Genomic DNA, 27,443 nt, shown 5'->3' with positions numbered 1-27,443 from the left:
TATTTGACAATCTTTAATGGATACCATCATCGACTTTAACTCTAACTTTTCGGTTACCGATCAATCGTTTCTTGCTTTCCCATCATTCGCTCATTATATTTTTCACGATAATTCAAGAATTTATATCCTGGATCGTGTAGTCAGCTTTGCATATTTTGTTGAGGGTAAACTGACTTCAAAAGCTGAACAGCTACTGCCCATTTCCACTCGGAGAACGAAATAGGTTCAAGCTACGAGGTCGACGACCTCTGAATCCTTTGTCGAATGGCGATTCCGTGGACTTTCATCCCGGTCCATCGTCCATCCATGGTCCTTCCCGATCCCCGTACGTTTCGATCTATCACTAAAAATCATTGATGAACGTGAAACTTTTATTGTTTCCTTTTTTTGGCACTGTTCTGCCGTGACTCCTTGCGTTGTGTCACCGATCGATTAGGTGTCTTCCGGCACGCGCGTGCAAAAAGCAAGAAAGGAGAGAGATAAAGGAGATAAACTCGGACCATAGAAAGCGGAGGAGTGGAATTCACGGGGATAAAAGAAGAGAGAAGGAGATGAGAGAAAAGAAGACATGCTTGGAAAGAGAGATGGGAGAAAGAGTCTCTCTCTCTCTCTCTCTCTCTCTCTCTCAGTTTCCATCTCTTTTCTCCTTTCTCTCTTTCTCTTGCATGGGGGTGCGCCCACGCCGGTGACGTCACCCGGCGAACGTCGGTTGTGGTACCGGCGATGAACGCGTTGGTGTTCAAACGTTCGGGGCACTGAGAAAGAGGAAAGATTGACGAGACAGAGACGCTATCGTATACCTCGAGGAAGGGAACGTGGAGCCGGTCGTCGGTACCAAAGGGAGGGATAGCCGGATGGAGAGAGGACACCGCGAGATGTACCAGGTTCGGATCGGGGAACGGGGGAAATACGGCGCGCGAGAAGGTATATACACGAGAAGAGGGAAGACATCCTTTGCACGCGAAGGGTGGCGGGGGAAAGGAATGAATGGAGATTGCAGACCACGCGGGAGAGACGAATGGCCCGGAACCCGTGGAAGAAACGGGGGCGAGACAAGGGCGAGAGAGGAGGGAGAGAGAACCCGCGAGAGGAAGCTAACGAAGACGCGGAGGAGGGAAGTAGTGAGGCGAGAGACGAGAGACTTGAGGCGGGGAGGGCGGGGGAGGGGAGAGGGGGATGAATGAGGGGGGGGGCTGTTTCACGTAGACCGTAGACAATCACCGTCAACAGTAGCGGGAGTACCCACGGGGTGATGTCGACGACACGTGACGACGCTGCCGTTTGAATCTCGTCATCGCATCGCCCGGGCCGACGGCGCGGCGTAACGTCGCGGGGAATCGAACGCAAGCGCGAGCGCGAGCGCGAGCGCGCGACACGACGCGCCAACGACATCACAAACCGCCTCTGATCGGCGAGAGGGTTCCTCTCCTCTCCGCGTCTCTTCGCCCGCGTGAGTGCACGAGCGCGCGAACGTGCGAGCGCGCTCTCCAGGCACCCGACAGCTTCGCGCGCGAGCCACGCTTTATTAGTCTAGCGCGGGCCATCGCTGAACCCCTTTAGTCGCTTCTCTACGCTTCTCTCCGCCTTGTCTCGCCTTCGTCGCCTCGCCCGGTCTCGCCTTCGTCGCCACGGGTTTCTCTCCTCAAGTCCTCCTCACCTCGCACCGCGCACCGCCATTGGCCATCGGCCATCGGATCAACGAGAGGATCGACGAGAGGATCGACGAGAGGACCATAGACGCGAGTCAGCCTAAGCGTGATAATAGGAGCCGGCGCGTGAGGACAGTGCGACGGGATTCGCGAAAGAGAAGAAGGAGCCGAAGGCGCGCGAGAAGGAAGAGAATCGAAGGTGGGGCCAACGTGTCAAAGAGAGCGGAAGGTCGATGCGCTGGAGGAACACGAAGGAAGAGCAAGAGAGCGGTATCCTCCGGTGATACAGTGCGACCAGCACTCGTACCGGTACGTCGCGTTCGTTTATCGGCCACGCTCCGAGAACATCCTTTTCCGGCACGCTTCAAGCGATTCTAGTTCAACGCGATACCATTCGAGGGAGAGCGAGACCAAGTACCAATTTATTGGATAATTGCTCCAGAACAATTTAATGTCCAGCAAAGTTTCGCTCGCGTGACCATATACGGGTTCCACGTGCTCGAAAACATAATCAGGAACAGTTAGATGCATTGAGGAAGCGCACGCAATCGATTCGCAAACTCTCATACGGATACGGAATATATAACAGCAGATAAGAGTCCTTTGGCGTCTTATCCTCCCCGAGGACGTTAGCAATTGTTCGTGCTGAAGGATAGCGTGGATCACATGCTACAAATCCGCGTGTTCCACGTCCAATTTGCCTTACGATCGAGGAAATCACCGAATGTCTCTCAGCTCAAGTGTATTATCCGTTCGTTCTCGTGAAATTCTTACTGTGGCGCGAACTGAACTCCGTGCGGGAACGGGCGAATGACTGGAGTAATCCCGGGTAGCGAGGGTGTCTTAGCGGCGCCGTGACATGTACGTGCGTTCACCCACGTTCTCCACGGCATCGTCGTCGACGAAGGCACGCGAGTCGGCGGTGCGCGCGAGATTGGGCGCGAGGATCACGTGGATCGGCACCGCGACGACGACCGGCGACGGGACAGGTTGAAAAGATGCTGGCGCTCGCGATGCGCCGCGAACACACGACCGGGCGCAGCAATTACGAGCCCGCGAATCCGCTCGCGGGGTTCGAGCACCTCCAGCACAACAATGGCAATCCGTTCGCGGTGGTGCCCGCCGCCGCTGCCGCCGCCGTCGAGGGCCGGGCGCGCGATGCCAGGCCGGAGGCCGCCGAGGGCGAGCTGCAGGAGTTCGTGGACATTGCGCAAGTGCAACAGCTACTACAGCAGCAGCAGCAGCATCAACAGCAGCAGCAGCAGCAGCAGCAGCAACAGCAGCAGCAGCAGCATCACCATCATCATCATCACCAGCAACAGCAGCAGGCGACCGCGGCGGCTGCGTCCTGCATCTGGGGAGCGGTCTACCCACCGCCACCGCCCGCCCTGGGATATCATCATCTTCACCATCATCATCATCACGTGCCGCCGCCGTCAGGTAATGTCCGAGTACTTGCGACGAGCATTCTGAACAGTGTTACCAGAAGCAATAAGTTAATTGTAACAACTAAATGACAAAAATGTATCAGATTGAGTCAAAAGGTACCACAAATTTTTGTTTATCTCTTTCATTTGCTGTCTGCAATGTGGTACTAGGGTACCAATGTAATTAGAAATGTAGCAAATCTGGCAACACTGATTCTGAATGACGCGAAATCGAATGGAAGGTTCAAGGGAATGTTTTCTTTCTTCCTCCCCTCCCCCCCCCCCTTCTCTGAAGACCGCGAATATCTTCCACTTTGCCGCGAAGATTCAAAGTGGATTCGGAATTGTCTTTTCCGACGTTCTCCTTGCAATGATTTTTCTTGCAACGCCACGTGCATTGACAAACGCAAGAAACACAGTTTATGTCACTCTCGAGTCATTCGACGTTTCTTTCTATCCCTTTCTTTCCTTTTTGTCGCACTTTTCTTCTATCTATTAGCAGGAACACTAACTCGTACAGCTACTGGTATTAACACCGGTCCAAACACACTCCTCGCGCGACTGTATGTATGATAATCGATCTTTAAGAGTTTTAAGATCAGCACGACGAAACCTGTATTTCTAGACTAGCTATTAAATTTCTTGTCACCACGCGAATGTGGCTTGTGAGAGACCTTCGTGGACTTCGCGCGTTGTTGATAACGATAGAAATCAAACGCAAAGCTGAGATCACGGTTATCCGATCGCAACCGTTCAAACTTTCGTGAACGAAAACGTTATCGGTACCTTTGTATGATCGTAATTAATAATGCAAGCGTTTTAAAGAACATTTTTAAGGAGATTTTAGCTCTATTTCCTAATTAATAGACAATTTATTGAATATTTAATTCGTTGTAATGCCAGTAAATATAATCATTAGAATCCGACCGAAATTTTTTCCGAAAACAAACCTCATTACGTATCAATTTCGACTAAAACCATATAGCTCTTCTTTCTAAATATTAATTTTAATACGTGTAATTATTGTTTTAATAATTAAATTATGATGTTTACGAAGAAGAAGTACTTATATTCTTTGGTCAAAATTGACAACCGAAATTTCGGTTTCGATTGAAATTGACATGTAGCCGAGTGTTTTGATTCAGTTTCGGCAAAAGTTTCGGTCGGACTAATAATAATTGTTGATTTTAATATTAAATGTTTTTTAAATGACCAAATAAAAGTTATAAGATGCTCATTTGATGTACACGCATCATTCATTTGACAATATTCTTGCTTTTCTCCATTGAATGTGTTTACTTTGTAATTAATAACGATTTTTAAATTTGTCTTATATAAGTGTCTCAATTTAAAAGGAAATATCTTACAGGATAAAGTTACGCGTTTACCTGCAACATTTTATAAATTTAGAAATTAAATATTTTCAAAACGGTACGGTAAAAGTCAATGAAATTTTTTTAGATATTGTTAATACGATTAACTTTTGTATTTTATATACATATTATAGACTTGTCTTATATTTCAACGCGAGAATCTCCTTAAAAGTCATTAACGTCGATTATTTCCGGGAGGTGGGGGGGTGGGAGAATAATTACTTTTCCAATATCAGTATTGCAATTCATGCAATATTAGCCTGATATATCTCCAACGCACGTCAATGTTTACGCTAATGAATGCGCTTCTATAGGACCATCATTGTTAAAAAAATTAGAGTAAAACTCGCTACTCATTTTTCACTACCAAATTTTTCACTTAAAATTGCATAAATTGCAATCGACCCGATGCTACCAATTGAGCCATCCATTCGATATTTCGAAAAATATAAGAATTATTAACTAAATATTAAAATTAAGCAAGACATACTCACATTACTTTAGCTCGAACGCAACCCGTAGCTTGTATTCACTTAACCCATAATAGCAATTCTTAGAACGGATTATTTGCTGTTAAGTTCGTAATTATTAATTAAATTAATTCGTTTCTAACTAATTGCTGCAAATAGTGATATATATATATATATCACGTAATGATATTGACAGAGAAAATAATAGAAGCAACTAACGAATTATCTGCTATACAGCCTTCTATACTATTAACCACGTTGAAAACAACAATATTATAACTCAGACATTTATAACTTTGCTACAAAACATAATAATAAAACAATAATTTGCTTTAATGTGCGAAAAATATCGACATGTGCTTCTCAATACGTCAATTTTGTCAGACGTCAAACGATGAATGTTTTATGATATTTGAATCTTTTACTTATACTCGATAAAGCGAAGACAATATTTAATAAGTATGATATACATTAATAAGTATGATATTTGTTATGATTATGTTTATACACATAAATCGCATATACAATTTTTTTGTTATCCAAATTGATTTCAATACAAATATGTATCTTCTCTTCTGTTTACTTATAAGAATTAATAGTATTTTGTAATATTTTAATATATACAACTCTTATACTTAAATATACAATAAATATACAATAAAACATACAATAAGTATAAATAACTAAGCATACAAAAAATAACAAAGTTATCAACGTTAATAAAATTTATAATAAATCCGCTATTGTTATTTCGAATTGATGGGATCGAAACCCATAAACCGATGGAAATTTTAAACAACATTACAGGAGAATATTGATTTGCTAGACATTAAATTATTAAATAAATTTAGAGAGAAATGATAGAGAGAATAGAAAGATCTACGAGTTTTATCGACGGCAAATACAGGCAAAATTTCAATTTATGTGGTATAACGAAATATATGTAAGAATACTTTAACAAATTCATTGTGTACACATATGTATATAAATATCATATACATAAACTTTCGGATTTAATATTAAAAATAATATAAAAATTAAATTCAATTCATATCTTAAAATATCGATAAGACTTCGAAATTACGTTCGAGATACAAGTTTATGCGCGATTTTAGATCTTGCCGTCGGATCTGGCTGTCATCATTGATAATCACGATTGCAAGATCGGTGATCTTGACGCGAATTGACTCAGAATCTTGTGATAACAACTATTGTATTAGATATATTTATTTTATAATATTTGTATAAATAATTTCATCGTCATAAAAAGCAATTTTTTAATTAATATTTATAATTTAACGGAAGACAAAGTTGTCACAAGCAATCTAACGTGTTAGAAACTTAACTGCCATTTAGGAATTCAACACGATTTCAACATTATAAAAAAAGACGAAATTTCGACTGTTATAATAAACACGAAAATTATCGTACAGAGCATTTGACAGAGAAAGAGAAAGAGAAATTTTAACTTTTAGAGAGAAATTTAGATTTTAAAGACACGCATTATCATTTAAAATATTCTTATATCATTTATCATTTGAAATATTCTTATATTTTGAGAATGTACTGATTTTTGAGAAACTTTTGATTGCCATGTTCTGTACATCGTATATTCTGTACAGACGGAATAATTTAATTCCACTCTTGGACAGGAAGATTATATGCTAAAAATAATAATTATTTCATAAATATATTTTTCTATGTCTAATATTTTCTAGACGGTGCCGCTTGCGAAAAATAATACAAATATAAAAGGACGAAAGGGAGAAAAAGCGCGCGTATTGAGTCGCTCAACACGAGCCGAGAAAGATATTGAAGAACCGATAACTCTTAATTCCGCGGGTCATCGGTAGTGCTGCTGAATTGGGCGTGTTACATCATCAGGTCAAGGGACCGAAACGCCTCTCATCGACGATTAAAACGATTAAAAGTTTGATAATAGCTGATTCTCATTTAAAGAATATCCAAAGCTTGCAGAGATTTATGTTTAATGTAGTCCTTTGTGTATGAAAATGTCTTCATCAACATTACATTTTTGCTTTAATGCTTCAAAGTGCTGCTTACGCGGATTTCGTGTGCGAGAGAAATCTTTTTCTCTCATTCGCGTATGCACGCAATGAATTAAAGCACACACTTTGTGTAGGTCATTATCTAAAGTGTCGTACCTTCGTATGGTAACGCATAGTAAATCGCATGTACACGCCTGACATTTCGTTATTATTGTATGGATTCGTAAGACAGGAAATCGTACATCATACACGAACCCACAGTGGGCGGATAAAAGGGAACGAGTCACCTTCTCTCTTTCTCCTCTGTCTCTTTTTCTCTTTCTCTCTCTTTCTTTCTAGATGCTCGACTCTCATTGACGTCCTTTTAATAATGCTGGTTCTGCTCACACTCTCTCTTCTTTCTCTCGCAGAGTCGCGCATAAAAGTTCTTAACAGAAGGTATCTGTGCGCATTAATTTTTACGATACGTCACGTTGCGTTTAACCACAAAATTTCTTGACAACAGAAGTGTCTCCTTTAAATTCGAGGATGCTATAAAAATTCATCGTGATACAAATATAACTTTGTATATTAAACATTTAGGTATCGACTAAAAATGTTTTTTAAATTTAAAAAAATTACATTAGATATCTATCATATTACTTAATGTACTTTGAGTATAAATATATAATAAACATTAAATAATATGATAAAAAGTAACATGTTTTTTTTACAATAATATTACAATTTATGAAAGAGAAAAGATATTTATTCAATTATATGAGCAAATTAATCTGTACACCCGATGGGGGTATATATAGTTCTTATTGATTTATTCATTATTTCCTTTATTTATTCAAGATTTTTCTCGAAGAGTCCTTTTGTATGTATACATCAGTATGGTCGATGGGATAATAATCACAAAAATTGGCCCTTTTCTTATTATCAGTGATTTCTTGTGTCGTAAACATCTTCTCAAGAAGTCTTTTCAAAAATAATCCTCGAGAGAAAATAAATATGAAATTATATATATGATTTATTTAAGATAATTTACCAAGAAATATTCTGGAAGAATATTTTTAAGGATAATGTGGCTAATGTGGCACTATTACCAAATTAGCTATTATATATCATATATTATCTATATATCTTTAGATTAAAATACAATAAAACAATTGCAGGATAATATCGTTGCTTCATTATGCTTACATCGCGTGACATAGTACGGGCATATGCCGAATAGTCGTCACGAATTTATCGCATACGTCAAAGCTGACGTATATCCACCCTGACAATCGATCGTAAAACATAATAAAATTTTTATCGTAAACTAAATTACGTATATGATAACGTAAGAAGTGTAAAGTCGATATTGCGTCACAAGCGTCTTTATCAGGGTATAATCATGCGGCGCGATTAAAATGAGAGTCAACATTGGTCTTCGTGTAACACGAAATGTCACACCGATAATAATTATTTGATCAATTCTTGCAGATATCAGTAGCATAAAATCGATTAACGATATCATGAAATTCTTCAACAACTGCGAATAACACAATGCGCTACAAGACAGACTTTCTTTCAAGATAAAATGCGAATTTAAATTTGTAGCTATTGATGAGTCATTCTTTAATCCTCCATTTTGCAGTCTAAGTCTTTTTTTATATAAAGTTTTACTCTCAAATTTTTCCGATATTTTAGAAAGAGAAGGATACTTCTCTTTCTAAAATATCTTCTTAAAAAATCTATTTTTGGCAATGTAACAGAGATGTTGAAAAGTAATGGAATTTTTCACATTTTTTGAAAGCCTAAAATAATAAAACAGATTGCAGAAGGAGTAAAAATATGATTGCACAGACAGAGAAATAAGTAAATTAATATTAGTGAAATTTCTATCTGTTTTTATAGAAAGACATAACTAGCTTCCAAAAATTTCATCGCGATATAAACTTTGTGATATTAAATATTTATATATTGAAACTGATGTTTTTGAAATCAAAAAATTAAATAAATACATTAAATACGCGATAAGGTAATGCGATAAATAAAGTGTCTCTTTTTAATAGATTTAAAGAGAAAAATAATTCTTTAATTATATATGAGTTTCTATTGAGAAATTTTCATTCAATCAATTCTTTAAAAAAGAATTTCTGCACCATTAATTTAAGATCTGATAAAAGAGTAATTTTTTGATAAAAAAATATTTTTCAATTCGGATTTTTCTTACATATTAATTTTTTAAATGAAATTTAAAAAATGCATTTTATTTGAAAATTTTTTGTTGAGAACAATCGATAACAGGTGTATTATTTATGTCTTTGAGTGATCCAGATAATTGATGTCTTAGTATACCTGCTATTCCCATTCAACGGAGCGTAAAATCAGATACTTTAAGTAGCCCTTGCCACTGTATACACAATTGTTTCGCGTAGCATCATATAGCACTTTGCCTACTTGACATATTCTCTCTTGGATTACCTGAATAATCCAGCCTCTCAGAAGCCAAATTGATCAATTTTAAATAAAAAGTAAGAAAATTAATGAAAAAATTCAATTAGTGTCACGCGATTAATGTTACTCTCAAACAAGCTTATTTAAGGATGATTTATTTAAAAATTGTATGTATTTTTTAACAAAATAAAAAAAATATGAAAAAATTATAGATTGTTTTATATCGTACTTAAAAGTAATACAAAAGTTTGTCGGTAATTTAGAATTAAAAATTATTTCAATAAGGAGACACATTTTTAACAAATAATTAAGATAAAATAAAATTTTTATTCAAACTATAAAATAAACTGTTAAATGTTTAAATAGAGATCTTATTGAACTTATTATTTTATATGTACATTTTTAATAATAATAAGGAAATATAAATTTTTAAATCCAGTCACTTTTGCAGAGACTATATCCTTAAGAGAGAATGTACCATCACGAGAATGTTAGAATCGACGTGATCTTAAAACTCTCAAATACGATTATAAAAAATAAAAGGAAAAATAAAAGGTCGTGAAAGTTTATTTTATATCACTTAACAGTAATTTACGCAACTGACAAACTTTCTGAAGTAAGCAAATTGAGATATCATGAATAAATGATGTTGCTACACCGGTCCAAAATGCAGAACGCATTTATGAATACCTGTGCAATCGGATTTCATTTTTGATGCCGTAACAGTTGTGCGTATTCAAGAAATTTTCGGACGCATGTCGCGTATTCGGTCCACGTCATACGAATCGACGATAATATTACGAGTCCGGAACGCACCCTTGCAAACATAAGTGCCAATGACAGGCAGAAGGGTGTCGCGACGACGCGCCTGGCAGAAGAAAAAAATCGACCCGCTTACGTGCGCGATTTAACGATCCGTGTGGACTCATATGGAAAGTGTTATATTCAGCGGCCTTGCATGGGAATCGTCACGATAATCGCGGAACCAACACGTTGCTCCCATGTATTTTTACGCCATAGCTTCATGGATTTGTACGTCGGTGCGCTATAGCGTGATAAAAATACGCCAGCATGCGTGCGTGTTGGTGAGCTGTTATTGTCTATGAATGGCTCATAGACGTATGAAGCATCTACGTCAGCATCGACCGATAAGACTAAGCGGGAACAAGACGAAGGGGGTTAACTACGCGTTATACGTTAGCCATCGTTGACGTCCAAGTACACGGGCTATAGTGCGCGAGAAGGAGAGGATCCCAGAAATCGATAGGCCACGGTGCAAAAATAGTCTCGGGAGGATTGTCTGGGTGGACTTACGACCGTATCTCGTGTGAAACGCTCATTTCGGATCGATGCATCATTCTTGTTTCAGAAGTCGTGCTTCCAAGCGGATTTTTTTACGTCGACTTTCCGATAGAAGTGAACGAGAGTTCCTGCTAATTATCCAGGGTTGCCACAGACCTGGAAAACTGGGAAAACCGTGAAAAATCAAGGAAATTGAAATTAATCATGAAATTCGAGAAAAGTCAATCGGGAAAAATGTAAAAAAGTCTGGAATTTCAAAATTTACTCACAATTTCCTTAAACTGCTCCTATTCTAAATAATTGTTATAATTTTTTAAATATTATATCTGACGCTTATAGTTCAAAACTTGCGCACTTTAAACGATTTTAACAAAATAATTGAAATTTATATTTTATTCAGTATTTTTCAGTATTTAATCTCTCTTTTTCGTAAATGCATTCTTTTTTTCAAAATTTATTTTTTGCTGGCTTGAATTTGCACCCAAAATTTTACTATGCTACTAAGTTTTTTTGGCATTTTTAATAATATAGCTTTCCTATAATCCTTGAGTCTAGATGTTAAAATTTACATATTTTATATTAGTCATGGAAAATTTTCCATTTTCATCTGGAAAACCTAAAAAAAGTCAGGGAATTTTAAAACTCATTTTCTGTGGCAATCCTGTTATCATCTGTACAGAACGCTTCGAACTTTTATATTATAAGATTATACCCTTCATTTAAGAATTCTTCCACCATTCCAAATAAGTATTCTCTTGACAAGAAGTCATTCTGAGATCCAATCATTCTCTGTTACAAATGACTGAAAATGGATTCTCGTTTGGAAACTAAGGGTGCGGTCACAATCTCACTACAAATGTTTTGAACTACTTTGAAGCATTTGATTGAGCAATCAGGAGAAAGAATTTGACTAATTGATCAATTAAAGAATGTTTCCAAGCTTTTGTAGACATCACCACGTTGATCATGTCCTGCAGCTTGTACGCAAACGGGGACAAAATTCATTAAGCATATTTGACTTTATAGTACATTATGATCAAAATTCATTTTGAACTTAAAAAATAGCACAATATCTAATAATAAAAATTGAAAAGAATATTATCTATAAAAAAAAATATTTCTAAAAAAAGATCAAGTTCAAGAAAATCAGCATATAACGCTACTTTGTATATACGTGTATGTATAGAAACGCTATAAATTTGTAATATAAAAATAATTTTTATCTCGGTAATAACTTTGAAAATATCGGTTACAGCTTTCCGCGATAGAAAAAAGTAAAAAGCGTGCAATATCCTTTTTTGCTTCCTGATTTTATACGCGCGATTTCTTATCCTCTCTCTCTCTCTCTCTCTCTCTCTCTCTCTCTCTCTCTCCTTCTCTCTTTTCTCTCTCTTTTTCTTTCTATCTCTCCTTCTCTCTCTCCTATTTTATCATGCATCCACACTATTTTAAACATTATATTTTTAACAAAAATTTTATATAAAGTATCCACATCCGCGGTTCGTAAAGCAATTATATTTTTAGTCAGTTCAGACTCTCCCCTCTTACCACGTTAGCCTTGTCCTGACGTTATCACGGTTTATTAATATTTGCTTGCATTACGCTTTTGTAACTTCTTCACGTGGTAAATCTTTTTCCGCTACTCCGGTCATTATTAATAGAGAGTTGTTAAAAAAAAAAAGTGTACCAACATAGAGCGCCGACACCGCGCGCGAAACAAATTTATACCTTTTCACGCGTGAGCGTAACGCACGAGAAACATAGAGGCTGGGTGCCACAATCCCTCTCGGAAAAATCAAATTCTCGGGCATGCAGTACGACATAATGGTAGTTACAATCGTGATATCCCGGCCACGATGCGCGATCTTAGACGTATGTCCCTCGCGTAAGTGCTCATTGTAACAGAACTGCGCGTTAAAAGGTCGCGGAAACGAGGAAGTGCGATATAAATTGTAGTTAAAATGCATAGTTCTCCACGTGATAGTAAATTCGCGTCTACGCCTCCGCGCTAATAAATTTACTACTTTTTAGACCATCGAATGTCTCCGTTTTTAGAAAGTCCGTATCATTATATTACTTTTGGTCACTTCGCCGCCAAGTTCTTATCGAAAATCGCAACAGTCTATTCAATTTATATATATACATATATATATATATATATATATATATATATAATTTTTTTCACAAATATATATTTTTTTACTAATATCACATCATACTTTACGATCCCTGACTTCATTCGTCCAATTTAATTCAGCTTTGACATTGACCATTACGTCGCTTGGATCTATCAATTCGATAATTGATACTTTGGTATTTATATAAGAATTATCAGAAAATCACGATTGTTTATTTTTCGTTCGAGCATTTTACACTGAGCAATATAAATTGTGCTTTTGTTCGGTAATTGCTTCGGCGATTTCATTCTAATGTATACGTGAGAAGAACTCGAGCCTCGTTCCATGAGCTTATGATAAATAGCATAGGTAATAGCCTGTAGCCAGTGATTTTAGAAGCGCCGCTGGTTAGTCATTAATATAACAGTAAAGAGAATTATTCTTTTTCCGCAATTCTCCCTTAGAACTCTGCATCTTTTATCGATTTAATATTTAATTCTCGATTCTCGATAAATCGAAGATATTTAAAAGATTACCTCCGATTTTCACCGTCTTGAAGAGTCATCGAGTCTTTAAGATCTTGAATGATCTTGAACGATCTTGTGGATCTTATCTCGTTAAGAGTTTCTTAATTAAATTACGCTCCCGTTGATCTGATGTAGATAATTCTACCGCGGCGACTGTCATAATCGGAAATAACGCTCTCATCATTGCAGTACAAGCTTCTGAAAGGTCGAAGTAAATGCTCGTATCTACCGGAAACGATCATTAATCAACGATCTCGGTAACGTGTCGCGCAAAAACGTGCGAAAGCCTCACGAGTCATCGCGAATCGTCGTGACTCACCGCTCGCGTAGCACCAAAGTACGTAATAGCGATCGCCGCGGTACAGAAGCGATTTAAAATACATCGCCTGCAGCGGCTGTTTCGCATAAACGGCGATACAAAGCGTGAGAAGCGTGTAGTTACTCGCACACTTCTTCGCGATACATTTATCACTGTGTTCCCTTGAAATCGTAGCCAATATGTTTTTTTAGTTTTCCAGATATCATGTTAAATTTTTAAATGGTACACATTGCTTTAAGTTGTAATTAATAGAAAGACCAGAGAGAAGAATGAGATAAAAACGGCGTCATTAAAGTCGTTGCACGTAATTTAACCTCCTTGTGTATATTATAACATACATCATATTTGAAGACATTAACCGTTGATATTATTTCATTCTACACTGAAAGAAAAGATTGGCTGCTACAGCAAATTAGATGATAAAATATGATATAGAATTTTTAATTGGCTGCTGCAATCAATTAAAAATGTTATGCCATATTCAGTCAATCTTTTCTTTCAGTGTATGTAAATCATCTGAGACCAGTACATAATAATATGCATGTTGGAAAAATAGTCAAAAGTTTGAAAAAAAGTTAATTTTTTAGATGTTTATTAAAATTTTTCTAAGATGAGCATCAATATTTTAAAATTGTTTATCAATTTAATTTGTGATATTACTACTCTAGTTTTGTTAGGATTATATCTTAAGACTGAAAATTAAATTCGACACGCAGTTTGTAGGATTAGATATGTAAGATATGTAGATTCACACCAAACTATTTAAGCACTAAAGATCCAGGTTGATTGTTTAGATTCTTTATATCCTACGTATTCGCACATTACAGTCTTAAAAGATACTTTATTTTTTTTTTTAGTACGAATCTTATTAAAGTGTTCTTAATAGAATTTAAAAAAGAATTCTTGATTCCATTAAAATTAAGTATGAAAGTTTAAGAATACAAACATAGAAATAAATATTAAAAATTATAAATAATGTATTATTGAATAAGACAAAATTGAATGATCGTTTTCATCAATGATTGTTTTCATCAATGTAAATAAACTTTAATTTCGGTTCAACTTACTCTTTGTCTCTTTCTAATTTTTAACTTAGAAAAACCTGGAAAAAAATGAATGATAAGTTGAATAGAGATTAAATTAATCTATATTGTTAAAAACAGAAACATAAGAATATTTAAATGGCAAAAACCGCGTTACTTCTATTAGATATTTATAAATTATTATTAATTATAAATAATTATTAAATAATTAACAATGTAATTAAAATTATATATTTGCAAAAAAATTACATTTAACACGAAGATCCGCTTAGATCGAAAAATAGAATTATTTCTATTAATTGAATTTATTTCTATTAAATAATTAACACTGATTCCGTCCTTTTAAATATCATACATACATATATAATTATACACTCAAACAGAAGATCCGCTTTAATCGTAGGAATAAACGTTTTCCTTTAAATCCACTAAATATGTTCCTTTTAAATCTGACTTTCCTCAAACGAATGTTCTATATAGATTATTCAGTTCCTTTATATTTCAAGTTTTTAAATAGGTATCTACTTTCGTGTACCAACAACTCACAGTGTGACGTTTAAAGCGCATCGTTTGAAAGGAATTCAGAATCGCGCGCATGCCAGAACATCTCGTATTGTTCACTTTTCGTAATTTTACGTACCAGCATCATCCCCGAAAACATTTTAATTTACACATCTCGCGTCAACATAGAATTTCCACGATCATCGATCGCGCCGTGATCGTGTTATCGCACGCGGATTCTTATTTATCTTCCGTACACGACCTGCGTCTCTCGCGCGTCGATCAATAAAAGATATACAACGCAGAAAGGAAGGCGGCGACAACCGAGCGAGAACGAGAGGCGACGCAACGTGATCGCGAGAGGACAAGCGACAGTAATCACTGCCAAAAATCTCGTATCATCGGTTGACTGACTCATCAGCAGCATAGGAAAATATTTGACGCTCGCCACACTAGTCATCCCGGGTATTTGGGGATGCTGGGTGGCTCAGGTGGTTGCGTGGCGGCTTGAAATAGCGTCGCTCGCCCGCGCAAAATCGCGTCGATTAGGGCCACGAATAGTGCGCGCCCACTACCTCGTCGAGAGCCATTGGTAAATTTAGAACATTTTGTTATGCCAGATCAACGTCGTTGGCGTGCGTCACTGTCTCTTTGCTCTCTCGTGTACGTGCACTGATTTTTACATAAAGTCGATTGGACACAATATAGTATTAACGCATATCACGCATGAGATCATCTCGTAGAGTAATCTTGTATGTGTTATTATGCAGTTGTATATTTTTGATTTTTATGCAGTTGCATATTTTTTTAGAAAGCAGATTGGAAAGAAAGAAATAGGAATTTATTTTATTAAGAAAACATTCTAAAAATATATTTATTTATGTGTATTTGCATGTTAGTGTATATTTTATATTTTGTTTATAAAACATCCGATGTCAAATTACACAGAAAATTAAAAATGAGACAATTTCTATATTATTATCTTATTAACCTGTGATCATTCTTTCGTGCGAAAAAAAACCAACACAAATAAGGAAAAAAAACCAAAATAATATTGACTCAATAATATTTTTGTGTCAATTTTTACAATTTCCAGTTCAAGCAAACTGCGCGCTAATTATTTGTCGTTAAATTAATAAAGTTATTAAATAAGTTAAACTGACTTGGATTAGCCTATAAATAATAAAAAAAAATAAAAGAGAGATCAATAATAGGTATGACGTATTCTTCAAGAGTATCGACTTATTTGGTAGTCTCATTAATTATAGGTTTGGTATCGCATTATCTGAAAGCAAAACCGTTGCTAGCATTTATTTCTTAATAGTTATAATTTCGTCATCAATAACATTATCTCCAGAATAGAACAGAGAGAGAGAGAGAGAGAGAGAGAGAGAGAGAGAGAGAGAGAGAGAGAGAGATTTGGAGATTATCTATATTCTATATATAAATTAAATCGATATTTCAACATTATGTAAAGATCGAGAATGTATACATATGGAGAATAATATATATAGCAACTTGTATCTCACTTTGTGCAAATCTGACTGCGTATTGTCGCATATTTCTACTCGATTTCGATTATTAAAGAAACGCGCAGCTTGAGCTTTTTTACAGAATTATAATAAAGGCACACTCTTCTTATCAAAGAATGATCAAAAAAGGAAATAAAAAATGCGTCGAATAGGAGAAATGAGAGATATATAGCTAGATAGGGCATTTATTACCGTTCTAGAGCTGTGAAAGCCCTTTAAGAACAAATTAATACAAATGTGATATTGAGAACAGAGAAAATTACAAAAATTAAAGAACGTTAGTTACAAAAAAAAAGAAACGCTCAAGCATAATAAATTCAACAAAAATAAAATAAAATAAAATAAAATAAAAATAAACAAAATAGAATAAAAATTAAAGAAAATTGAAGAGAGAGAGAGAGAGAGAGAGAGAGAGAGAGAGAAAGAGAGAAAGAGAAGAAATACATAGAGAGCGGCGAGAAGGGGCCAAGGGGGCAAGAGACACCAAGAGAGCAAGACGGAGAGCAAGGGAAGGGAGAGGGGGAACGGGCGCGTGGCAGCGCGTGGTGCCAAATAGGGCATCAGGTGGTTGCGAGACGCCCGCGAGAAAAAGATCGTACGCGCGTGCGCGTATATACGTGACTGTAACCGGGCGCTCACGCACGCACGCACGCACGCACGCATGCAAGCACGCACTCACGGACGGACGGACGCACGCGTCCGCACAAATGGCACGCGTCTCTTACCCTCCCGAGGAGAGGTGCCGCAGGTCTGTCTCATGTATGGCAGACACGCGCGCTCACAGATGTTGAGAAGACAGGGGGAAAGAGTGAGAGAGAAAGAAGGAGAAAACCACCGTCCGGGGATAAAATTACTTTCTCCGTACGCGACGGATTTATATCGCTTTTACTGTGGATGACTACGTAACTATTTATACATATACATATATGCAATCGGCCAAACGCTGAGAGGCCACATTCTCGACGCTCTATTCGTCGTGATAGATCCAATAATAGCGGAGTAGACTAGTGAGAGAGAGAGAGAGAGAGAGGAGAGGGGAGAGGAGAGGGAGGGAAGGGAATAGCAGGTCCCTTGCTCCCCCGCGATCGATGGTCTCCTCCACGTCATCATATCGCGATACGTGCGGGATAGCGATCTGCGGAATTTCATTATCATGCCGCATGCCTTTCCTCAGCGGGCTTAGTTACCGATATAACGATAATGGCGGCAATTTGCGCGCCCCGCGCGTAAGTGAATACTTATTCTCTAGGACTTCGCGCATAATTGACAGTAATACAAGATAATTTACCGCGGTACACGGCTTACCATATTTGTCCCGGCTATGTACGAGCCGTTAATAATTTCGCACCGCCGCGCCGACAAGCGTGGTTATGACAGAAATAGTTATCAACATTGACGACCGGTGACAATTAAGTTTCGACACGCGATCCGTCGACCGATCCGGCCTGCTTATTTTAATTTACGATTAACTACACGCATCCGAAACGCCGAGTTCTTGTCGCCTATTCTTCTTCAACACGAGAAAGAAAAAAAAAGAGTAGAAAAGGAAACAGAAAAAAATTTCTCATCTGCGTTAGGTCGTCCAATTGGTGACAAGAGTCGCTCCTCGATATAATGTCAGATTGATCGCGCTCTATCCTCCGCTTCGCTTTTTCGCTCTCCTTAACGCCAGTTCGCGACTGTTCCTCCATCTTCCTCCGTCGCGTGCTCGCGCGCGTTCTCGAAAGTACCTCATACAGGGGGAGGGAGGGAGGGGGACAACAGTCGCGCGCCGCGAGTCTACGTCACGACGCTCTACGTCACTAGTGAACGGGGTTGTGGAGCCGGCGGTGGAGCCGGGGGTGGAGGGGGAGGAAGCTCCCATGGTGGGACGCTAGTACGCGGAGGGAGATAGGGGAAGGTGGCGGCGCGCGAAGGGCAACTGGTGGGGGTAGATATACGTTCGTACTTCGTAAGCACTGGCTGGTAACTACGACGGCGCGCGAGAAGCACTGGTGACTGGGTGGGGCAGGGGGAGGGGGGAGCAGAGGGGGAGAGGGGGATCGTTCAGATCTTACACTTCTACATGCATATATGCGATACTTGCGTACAGGATCTGCGTGCGTCGTACGTGTATTTAAATATACGCGCGTGTGTGTATCTTGAAGTCTCTTAAATACACATGTATACCCTGGCGTATATAAATATACGCGCATACATGTATAAAGACGTGTCCCGCGCGCACACACGCGTGCGTAGACAGTGGTCCGACCGGGCGGGGATTGGCTGGCGGTCTCGACTCCGCGCTTCCAAATATGGGACAGTCTCGGCGGTCCATTCATAAAACTACGGGGCGCGCCGTCGCTCGGCTCAGTTCGTGCGCGACCCCCACGCATCGCGCGTCCTTTAACAACGTCGCCGTGCACGAGCCAATACATATTCTCTCTCTCGGCTGAGCTATACACCTTTACTCGAAGGAGAGTCGCGTTCAAAGAAAGAAAGAAAGAAAAAAAAAGAAAAGCGAATCTGCGCGCGGTTTGAAAGAGAGACGGATAAACATGGATGGACAGAGAGAGAAAGAGGGAGAAAGATAGAGACGGGGAAAGAAAGAGAGAGAAAGAAGGAGAGAGAGAGGAAGAGAGAAAGAGTCGACGCGACGTAAAACGCGCGCGGCCACTCGCGCGCGCGCGAGCGCGCTCACGTTCGCGCGCCTACGCATACGTTCCCGGATCATACACACTGTATTTGCTCTCACTCGCGCACAGATTCGGAGCACGCGTGGACCTGACGCGGCAGCGGCGGCGGCAGCGGCGGCAGCGGCGGCGGCGGCGGCGGCGGCGACGGCGGCGGCGACGGCGGCGGCGGCAACGGTTGGCGGTGGTTGGCGGCGGCGGCGGCGGCAGCGGCAGCGGCGGCAGCGACGGCGACGGCGGGTGGCGGTTGCCGGACACACGTCTTCTCTCGCCGCACGAATACTTTTGCCTCGCTTTCCGACGCGTATTCACATCGGCTCTCTCGGACGCGTCGCGTTCGAAACGTCCGGAAGGTGAGAAGAGGAGTGTAATATCTCGCGAGAGCGATACGCGTCCCGGACGTACACACGCGTACACCGGTCCCCACGATATATATCGTTGTTCATAATAGTCTATCCTCCTCATCGTTCGCGAGGTGAAAACAAGTACGGTGGTACCAGATCGAATTGACCGATCGACGAAATATCTATGCGTATTCAAGACAGCTGCAACGGTCCTACACACGCGTAAGCTTCCTTGACGAACACGGTGGTGGTAAAAATTGGTGTCGGTGATGGTGATTACTAGTGGTCGGTGGTGGTCCATTCTGCGACGTGGTGTTACCGGCCACGGCCGGTGGCATCTATCGAGGTAGAAAAAAAAAGAAAGCCAAGGCGGGAAAGAAGACAGCTCTTTTTCTCGCGTCAAACCGGCGCGCGGACGGTTCGATTGAGTTAACCAAGGGCGCGCGCCACGCGATCGAGCAAGAAAGAGAGAAACGTCACACATACTTAATCATTACTAATCCTACTAGCTGAAAGGAGTAGAGTGACGGATCGATTCCTTTGATAGATCGGGAGAATATTAACGCATTATTCACACATCTTTAACACGCGCACTATTTACATTGGGAGAAAGAGAGAGAGAGAGAGGGAGAGAGAGAGAGGGAGAGAGAAAGAGAGAGAGAGAAAGAGAGAGAGATACTTAATTGCTCTCGGAATAATAATACTTGGAGTGATCGAGGATTGCGGCAGTAATTTTAATCATAATAATTACGTTGAACGATACAACCGCAGGCGAGGACACGCAGTGCGGCACCGAGGATTCTGCCATCGCCCAGGGAGGCGACCAGCTCCAGAGGATGACTATGGACGGCGTAGAGGTGGTGGGCTCGCAGCCGCACGCGGCCACCAGCCCGTTTCTGCTCTCCTCACCACCACTGGGTCATCATCATCATCATCATCACGCGACGTTCAATCTGCCGGTGCAGCTTAGCTTCGACGCGTGTTTACCGTACAACGCGGCCTCCTCGTCCAGCTCGGTCACTTGCGGCGTCAGCGGGACATCTGTGAACGCGACCTGCACGAATTCGTCCTCTACCAGCTGCGGCAAAACAAACACGCCGCAGCTCTCCCTGTCCACAAACGTGCCGTTACATATGCAACTTCAAATCAGCTCAACAACCCCCACGGAACACAATCATGAACGGCATCATCAGCATCATCATCGATTGGACGATCATCATCAGCATCAGCTGCACCCCAATGCCTCGTCACCGTCCACCGATATCGCGGACGGCAAGCGGCACCGGCAACCTGACGACGATGACAAGAGTTGCATCAGGAATTGCAGGAGCGATATACATGATACGAACGATAAGGATAAGCCCGGCGACTTGAACACGCCGGTTACCACCAGCAGCGACCTACCGTCTTTCTTCGGGCCCTCCGCGCTTGTCGAACCGCCACCAATCTCAGGTACCTACAATCAGCTAATCCTTAAGATGAGAATCGAGAGATCGAGAGAGAGAGAGAGAGAGAGAGAGAGGGGGGCGGGGGAGAAACAGAGACAATCCTCTCGTTTCTCTTAACGCAGCTTTATTCGAATATCTACTTCTTCATCGTTAGGACTTTATTTACTCCGAATGCGTTTCGTTGGTGATGTAACGCAACAAAGAGAGATAATGTAATATACTATATGCGATCATTGTTGTATAGTTGAGGCTCTCAGGACCGATTGGATACAATCTGTATCCTTCGTGATTCGGCGAACATTAACAGGATTACATGGGCGAAAACACGGCGCTCATTGAATACGTACTGTTTCGCTTTCGTCGACCTTTCGCTTTCTATACGTTCGCGAACTCCTCGCGTTCCTCGATGCCTGGTCGTTAACATCTGCATCATTCGCGGGAAAATTTAGATATCGTCCAAAGTACTCGAGTACCGCACTCTCGGCGGTGCGCAAGCATCAGCCGGTATAGCGTCTGTGGCGAAGAGCCACGAGGCGTGTTACTGACGTTTATTACACTCGCCCGCGAAAACACGTAATATCGAAGGTCTGTCCGCCTGTCGCGGATCAATACCCAACGACCCCGACATTCAGAGACCCTCCTCTGCATCACCACCTCCTCTTCCTCGCCCGCCTCCTCCCACTATCCCTTCGGTTCGGTTCATTCATGCTTCCAGCCGTCCCCACCTCCGCCACCCTCAGTACCGTAATAACCCTCCCGATTATCGTACAGCTTTACAAAAGCGTTTGCTATATACCTTTTTATCTCCCGACATGCAAGCACGTATATTTAATAAAAGCGCAAACACACAATTACGATTCCTTCGTGTATTATTCCTCAGCGATATATCCGACAAGTTATATCGGGAAAACATTATCGGTAATTCGGTAAAATCTTTTTATATAAACAAAAATTGCACAGTATTGCATTTAATTTGTTTGTGATTTTGATGAGTACTTCCTCAACGCCAGTCAAACAATTATATGCGTATGAAAGGAAGTAACAATGCGCGGCAGGATGCAGACAAAAGATAGAGCCTTTGAGAGATAAAGTCACCCCCGTATCGCGTGTTTCTTCCTGTCGGTTCCCGGTACAAATACACACCCATTCGTTGCGTATATAGGACATGAAACATACGTACGATGACATGCACGTGGTACGTTTGAAATCGAGACTAAACGATGATTTTATCGGTGTTTCACACAGGCAGCCTGGCGAGCGAGGATCTCTCTCTAGAAGAGGCGACCGCGGAGGAAGACGAGAACGGCCCGTCCGCCGGTAGGGATCATCGGCATCATCACCATCAGGACGCGCGAAATGCCGTCACGTCGAACGCGCCTTCCTCGAGCAGTCCGCCGTCGCGCCACCACCAAACTCAGGACGAGGCGGATCGCTGTAACGCGCTGCAGAGTGGTGTAATTTTATACTCACCGCATTCCACGTCTACCGCGCCCGCGACGAGCGTGAATATCTGCAATGTACCGACGTTGACCTATCGCGGCGTCTTCACCACGACCTGTACGCAGTCCTCGCCTCTGAGCAATCTCCAGGGCGACCAGCAGCAGCAGCAACCGCAACAGCCGACGGGTCAGGAGCTGTGGGCACCGTTACCGTCACCAACCTTAACCTTGGCGGGCCAGCCGTTCCTTCACCCCAACCTACACTCGACCGCGTACAGCGGCGAGACCGTCGAATTGCTGCAGGTCGATTCGAAGCCACCCCCACCGCCTGGTTATCACGATACGGCGACCACCACCTCCACGACCTGGCTGACGGGTCACGAGGATGCTTACGATCCCGGTCTTCTCTCCCACCATCATTCTCACACTCATCACCAGGAGACAACGTTGAAGCAGGAGCCAACCGGCACCGGTTACACTCCAAATGTACAACAGCCGCAACAAGCTCAAACGCAAGCTCAACAACAACAACAACAACAGCAACAAGCGCCACCATCTGGCACCTGCGGTAACGCGGGAGTCCAGCTGGCCGAATACAATCCGAGCACATCAAAGGGTCATGAGATCCTTTCTCAGGTCTATCAGCAAAGCGCGATACCGCTCCGGTTGGTTCCCGTGAAACCGCGGAAGTATCCGAATCGACCGAGCAAAACGCCGGTCCACGAGCGGCCCTACGCCTGTCCGGTGGATGGTTGCGATCGCAGGTTCTCCCGTAGTGACGAGCTCACTCGGCACATACGTATTCACACCGGGCAGAAGCCGTTTCAATGTCGCATCTGCATGCGCTCGTTTTCGAGGAGTGATCACCTAACCACCCACGTGCGCACGCACACGGGTGAAAAACCCTTTTGCTGTGATCAGTGCGGCCGAAAGTTCGCCAGGAGCGACGAGAAGAAGCGTCACGCGAAGGTACATCTGAAGCAGAGGCTGAAACGCGAGGCGTCTCACGCTAATCCAAGAACCCATCACCAGAGCCACGCGTCGTCACCCTGCAATCAATGAATTCCATGACAACGATGTTGAAAAAAATCCCCTTTAACGTCTGAGATCTCATTACGTTTGTCACGTTCTGACAAGTTGTGATCTATGTCTCCCCGATTCTTATTTTCCTCTTCTTTCTTTCTTTCTTTCTCTCTCTCTCTCTCTCTCTCTCTCTCTCTCTTCTCTTCTCTTCTCTTCTCTTTCTCGATCATCGATCATCTTTTCTTTTCTGCACCTCTCATGATGACCGATGAAGAAATTGCGGAAATCTTTAGGCGGTCAAAACTGATCCGTCGCCGACTGATCCGTTATTTATCGTCGGTCTTCCATTATTTATCGTCGATCCTTTATAATTTATCTTAAAACATAGCTGGATACAAATTAATTGAGTCTTACGAACACAAAAATTCTTTGAAATTTCCGCTATCATATCTATAAATCATAAGAATAATAATAAACAATTTGCTCATTTCAAAAATTATCATGTGAATTAAAAAAGAAAGAATTAGATGTATATGCAATTTTTATCATTCGTGAGAGAACGATTAACTTCAAGTATTTTAAGACTAAACTCATAAGAATACGGTTTTCTCATTGTACAAAAATAATGTCTCTTGCGTCACAGCGAAAAATCGAAGTACTTAAAATATACTACAATCTGTGCGATCATTGAAAACGAACTCACAGTTGAATGGAAGCTATTACAATGAAATGGAAGTTAATCGTCCGATTATAAAAAAAAAATCCTGTTCTTAAAATAGAAAAATGACAGACATTATTATTCTGCTTTACATGTCTTCGTGTCTTAGCTTGTATCCAGATACGTACAAAATGTGAACTTTCTCTCTCTCTCTCTCTCTCTCTCTCTCTCTCTCTCTCTCGTTCGCTCTCCCCCTCCCTCACTCCTCGCAAGATATTCGGTGGCATCTATCTAGATGCCATTGAGCGTGGCGAGAGCATTTTCGTGCAATTGTATAACATGAAATCGATACCATCCGCAGCTTCCGGGAACTGTAGAGTGAAGCGGAAGATAGATAGAAATAGAGAGAGAGACAGGGAGAGAGATCGAAAAGGAGGGAGCGACGAGAGGAGGAATAAGGGTGGGATGAGGAGGAGCAATGCGTCTCATTGCATGCAAACGACTGTGAGAGAATGTAATGCTACGTAAAACGATGAAGTATTATATATCGACTCGTTCCATGGTCAATATGAGAGAAGCGGGACTCAATATTTAAGAGCATATATCTCGTCCCCTCTACCCCACTTCACTTCCCCGTTGAAAGCGCAATTTAAAAGACTCATGCGGTTCGAATGCAATTCCCAAGAAATTCATGTTTCCATGGATGGAGCTGTATATTTGTAGGTAGGTCTATCTTTCAAGGAAAGCGGGGCTGTTGACAAGGTTCGCGGCAACGGAAATAGAAATATTTTTTTATTGAGTATATATTTGTATATATAACTATTGATTCACACACTGAATCTCTCTCTCTCATAAACAGAAAATGGTCAAAACGAAAAGTATTTATTTTTTAAAAAGATTTTATGGAATTGCGTTAGAAGAGATATAGATGATAAAAAGGAAGAGAAAAAAAATTCCTCTCCTCATGTTGCGATAAAATGTTGTTGAGAAACTTAGTTTCGACGATTGTTAAATTTTTCCCGAAGCTACGTTTCCCTGCCGGTGAAATTGTGCAATATATTTTCGTGAATTTCCCCATATAATTTTCACGGGATATTGAATTTTGATTTTGTAGCAGCGATCGCTTTTCTTTCCTCTCCTCCTCCCCGTCCCCTTTTTTTTAACTATCTCGTTGCTCTTACATCTACGTTCTTGCATATTTCCTTCGTGCTCCGAACACGCTAAATCTCGGCTGTCTCCGTCAAATACTTCCAATTCTCAATCATTCTTTCGTTCCCTCCACTCTTTCCTTCCTCCTTTCTCATTATTGTAAAAAAATTCCACGAAATAATTGTAATTAAACGTGATTATCGTTGTTGAAAGAAATATTTCATGTACATATGTATATAACTTATTATACATAATTGCTGTATGTATGTAAAATCTAACGTTCTCTTGCCATTTCCCGCCCTCTCCCCCCTCTGCTCCCGACCCCTTCTTTTCTTTTCTTCATTTCGCATTATTATCCCGTACGTGTATACATATATTTAGCAATTGTTAATGTTATGTATATGTTGCTCTATTTATTAACAAGATGACTATATCAAATGAATATATTGTTAAAGTTAAATAATTATTTTTATTATATTGTAATGACTATTCTGGCGTGCAATGCGTTGCAACAGTGACAGAAATGACATGGTATACCCAAGCTTATACGAATTATAAACGTAAAGTCGCATATGTACACGCACGCACACACACACACACACGCGCACGCGCACGCACACACACACGCGCACGCACACACACACACACACACACACACACACACACACACACACACATACACGCCATATGCGAACGCGATGATACGCACTACATAAATTGTAAACGCAATGTAATGCAAGCGCGTCCCCAAGAAAATACTTTTTTTACAGATAGTATTATCCTATCGCTAGATAAATTATATGTAATTATTATACATATTGCGCTCCGAGTGCAATGCACATAACAAAGCTCCCAGCTACCTGTATATTCGTGTTGTCATCATCGCTCCTGCATATGCTTCTCTTTGCAAAGCGGGTAACGCGAACAATCTTGCAACAATTATTAACAGAAATACAATTAACATTGACTCGAGGCCAAGTTGTTTTGATTATTTTCGTAACCCTTTCACAAGTTGTATACAAACTGTTAGAGAAGGAATTAAATGATCGGTGGATGCATTCCTTGAGCAATTTGAAGTCGATTTTTTCTCAGCCGAAATTTTATTATATATAAATTATCTAAACTTTAAATAAAAATTTTGTTATCCCAAAGTTCGCTCGAAGTTATGACTAGAATTATACTTATGTCCGAATCCTCTAAAAAATTTATTGTTTCTTAATGCACATAATTATCGACATATCAATATTTTACTTAAGAAGATTGTCGACTTTATGTTGATCAAGGAACATGCCGTCGAGTTTTTAAACACTTTAAAGCTTTCCTCGACACTCTGTGTAACAAACACGAAATGTATACAACAAGCTCACGGGGCATTAGTCCACGCACGATCTTAAGCATTCCGATAGTATTAAGGCAAACTAACGTGAAAATTCTCAAATTCGCAACATCAAATTGATTGATTTGGAATAAAGTTTGGATTCAATTATAAGATGTCAAATAAAAATATCATTTGTAAAACTTTGTGTCTTTAACTTGAACCATCTATAAAAAAGGATAAAAAGCTGAATATTCTAGTTAAAAGGTAAAATATAGTTTCCCTTAATAAAAATATCGATAAATACATTTTTCAAGTATTCAATTATAGAAAGAATTTTTATTACACCGTTAATACGCAAATAAGAAGCTGAATATTCAATTTCACAAAAGGTAAAACAATTTTCCTTAAAAAGAATAAAAAACTGAATATTCTATTCAAAGGATAAAATATAGTTTCCCTTAATAAAAAATATCGATAAATAAATTTTACAAATATTCAGTTATAAAAGAAATTTTGATAGATTACCCCGTTAAATAATACGTAAATAATAAGATTTTGTTATCCAGTTAATATTTCAAGCAAATTTTATATAATTTCAATCGGAAGAAGAAGCAGTTGCTCATTTGATATTCAAATTTGAAAGCGAGAAAATTTAATAAAATTTTCATGAACAGAAATTATTTCGCTGTTGAG

The 27,443-nt window shown here is 40.2% G+C and overlaps 1 protein-coding gene and 1 long non-coding RNA gene across 3 annotated transcripts in view; one reads left to right on the top strand and one right to left on the bottom strand.

The window, feature by feature from the left end:
- Positions 1 to 21,743, bottom strand: part of LOC147910966 (uncharacterized) — a 31,734-nt gene extending 9,991 nt beyond the window's left edge. Inside the window, exon 1 of the long non-coding RNA XR_015544389.1 lies at positions 21,511 to 21,743. This is a non-coding gene — a long non-coding RNA (uncharacterized LOC147910966). The remainder of the gene's footprint in view (positions 1 to 21,510) is intronic.
- Positions 1,425 to 26,405, top strand: LOC105146786 (uncharacterized). 2 transcript variants are annotated; one of them, XM_011057289.2, is made up of 3 exons: positions 1,425 to 3,089; positions 20,487 to 21,167; positions 22,409 to 26,405. In XM_011057289.2, the coding sequence occupies exons 1-3, from the start codon at positions 2,648 to 2,650 to the stop codon at positions 23,662 to 23,664; spliced, it is 2,379 nt and encodes a 792-aa protein (XP_011055591.1). In that variant the 5' UTR covers positions 1,425 to 2,647; the 3' UTR covers positions 23,665 to 26,405. The 2 variants fall into 2 exon arrangements, with proteins under 2 accessions (XP_011055591.1, XP_087260078.1); XM_087403952.1 differs by lacking the exon at positions 1,425 to 3,089 and adding an exon at positions 18,707 to 19,724.
- Positions 26,406 to 27,443: the final 1,038 nt, after the last annotated feature.

The sequence above is a fragment of the Acromyrmex echinatior genome, chromosome 1 (assembly GCF_024713525.1).
Source record: "Acromyrmex echinatior isolate Ae372 chromosome 1, ASM2471352v2, whole genome shotgun sequence".
In the NCBI taxonomy this organism is placed as follows: domain Eukaryota; kingdom Metazoa; phylum Arthropoda; class Insecta; order Hymenoptera; family Formicidae; genus Acromyrmex; species Acromyrmex echinatior.
Note: the sequence above shows the minus strand (reverse complement) of the source record. Positions and strands in the feature narration are given on the sequence as shown.